This window comes from Austrofundulus limnaeus, unplaced genomic scaffold, assembly GCF_001266775.1.
Source record: "Austrofundulus limnaeus strain Quisiro unplaced genomic scaffold, Austrofundulus_limnaeus-1.0 Scaffold1080, whole genome shotgun sequence".
Lineage (NCBI taxonomy): Eukaryota > Metazoa > Chordata > Actinopteri > Cyprinodontiformes > Rivulidae > Austrofundulus > Austrofundulus limnaeus.
Genome location: NW_013953482.1, coordinates 90,703 through 92,723, shown reverse-complemented (window position 1 = coordinate 92,723; position 2,021 = coordinate 90,703). Strand labels below are relative to the sequence as shown.

The 2,021-nt window shown below is 49.3% G+C and overlaps 2 protein-coding genes across 7 annotated transcripts in view; one reads left to right on the top strand and one right to left on the bottom strand.

Annotated features, from left to right (window-relative positions):
• eci2 (enoyl-CoA delta isomerase 2) overlaps nt 1-1,288 on the bottom strand; it is a 13,399-nt gene extending 12,111 nt beyond the window's left edge. For both annotated transcript variants that reach the window (XM_014030561.1, XM_014030560.1), the window contains exons 1-2: nt 1,109-1,288; nt 741-799 (exon numbers count right to left, since the gene is read on the bottom strand). In XM_014030561.1, the coding sequence (XP_013886015.1) occupies nt 741-799; nt 1,109-1,164 (115 nt within the window). In that variant the 5' untranslated portion in view covers nt 1,165-1,288. The remainder of the gene's footprint in view (nt 1-740; nt 800-1,108) is intronic.
• A 140-nt stretch (nt 1,289-1,428) lies between these two features.
• rheb (Ras homolog, mTORC1 binding) overlaps nt 1,429-2,021 on the top strand; it is a 4,800-nt gene continuing 4,207 nt past the window's right edge. For 2 of the 5 annotated variants that reach the window (XM_014030567.1, XM_014030562.1), the window contains 1 exon segment: nt 1,429-1,630. In XM_014030567.1, coding sequence (XP_013886021.1) covers nt 1,579-1,630 — 52 coding nt within the window. In that variant the 5' untranslated portion in view covers nt 1,429-1,578. 5 annotated transcript variants of the gene reach the window in all.

The following is a 2,021-nucleotide window of genomic DNA, read 5'->3' as shown; positions in this document are numbered from 1 at the left end:
GTCTGGGTCTGTGTAACCTGTGGTCTCAGTCTGGGTCTGTGTATCCAGTGGTCCCAGTCTGGGTCTGTGTATCCAGTGGTCCCAGTCTGGGTCTGTGTATCCAGTGGTCCCAGTCTGGGTCTGTGTAACCAGTGGTCTCAGTCTGACCTCTGTGTAACCAGTGGTCTCAGTCTGACCTCTGTGTAACCAGTGGTCTCAGTCTGACCTCTGTGTAACCAGTGGTCTCAGTCTGGGGTCTGTGTAACCAGTGGTCTCAGTCTGACCTCTGTGTAACCAGTGGTCTCAGTCTGGGTCTGTGTAAACAGTGGTCTCAGTCTGGGTCTGTGTATCCAGTGGTCCCAGTCTGGGTCTGTGAAACCAGTGGTCTCAGTCTGGGTCTGTGTAACCAGTGGTCTCAGTCTGACCTCTGTGTAACCAGTGGTCCCAGTCTGGGTCTGTGTAACCAGTGGTCTCAGTCTGACCTCTGTGTAACCAGTGGTCTCAGTCTGACCTCTGTGTAACCAGTGGTCTCAGTCTGGCATCTGTGTAACCAGTGGTCTCAGTCTGACCTCTGTGTAACCAGTGGTCCCAGTCTGGGTCTGTGTAACCAGTGGTCCCAGTCTGAGTCTGTGTATCCAGTGGTCTCAGTCTGGGTCTGTGTAACCAGTGGTCTCAGTCTTGTCTCAGGTTTGTTTAGGATGACCTCTGACCTCTCTGGTCTGGATCATGGGGGTCTGTTTGGACCTGGACCTGGTACTCACCCATAGTGGTAGACCCTGTGGTGTGGACGGTCAGAATGGGAACACTGGATCTGATCAGACTGCAGACACAAACATACAGGTGTTATTGACCAGGTGTTCAGATTACCTGAACATCACTGGTTCTTATCAGCTGATAATCTGGAGCAAAGGTCGCTGACAGTTGGTGCTTTTATTTTGAAGGGTCTCCGTTTATTTTGTCCCCAACAATGAAAAGTCACTGAAGGAAATGAAAAGTGTCAGGACAGAATATTAAATAATAAATCCTTATTTCTTTGACTCGTGTTTTTATGTGTGAGCTTCGTCCTGTTTTAGCTCAAATATCGCGATAATGTTAAACCTGACTTCAAAGAATAAAATMTAAAACTCACCTCCTGAATCTGACAAAGCTGAAAGCAGAGCAGCTCCTCAGGGCCACGGCGGCCATTTAAACCCGGGTTTAAGGTCCAAAGTTCACCTTTATTGATCCAGCTCCAAGTCAAACACACGTTGTGTCAGMGCACTGTCTGAACATACAAAGATTGATCTGAAGAAGAAACCAGCAGGAAGTTCAGCAGGAGGCTCGGGCTTAACAAACTGCAGCAGCGACGTCATTACCGAGGCTAGGTCCCGCCTACTTCAACATTTTCTACTCTCCTATTGGTTGAACCCGGAAGTCGGCCGGTCTGATTTGTCCAATGAGAAACAGCTATCTCAAAKGTTGTCCAATCAAAGCGCAAGCTGCAAGCTAAAGCCCGCCTCATTCGGGGACTGTGTCCAATCAACGCTCAGTGTTCCGGTCCGCTTCGGGAGAAAGATGCTGCAGAGGTTCTGAGGTTCGTCTGGAGGTTCGGAGCAGAACATGCCGCTGCCCAAGTCCCGCAAAATCACCGTGCTGGGCTACAGGTCGGTGGGTAAGTCCGGAACAACCCGCGCTGAGGTTCAGCTCTGTCTGGATCCACGTCATATCAGGGTCCAGACCCTGCAGGACTTAGTCTGTCCAAGGTCCTCTCAGAATAAGACCAATCAGAGCCCAGAACCAGCTGGACCTGTCTTCATGTGGATTTAGRTAGATTTAACAGAGATCCGGTCCTTTCTACAACAATGCAATGATTGGTCCTCTGACAGCCAATCAGATGAGTGGTCCTGATGCTGAGGCTGAGAACCAGGTGGTCCAGGTCCATGTGGGTCCAACAGGGATTTATCCAGGTTTCAGCAACAACAGGTGATCTGCTGAGACTGTAAATATAACAACAACAACAACAACAACAACAACAACAACAACAACAACAACAACAATAATAA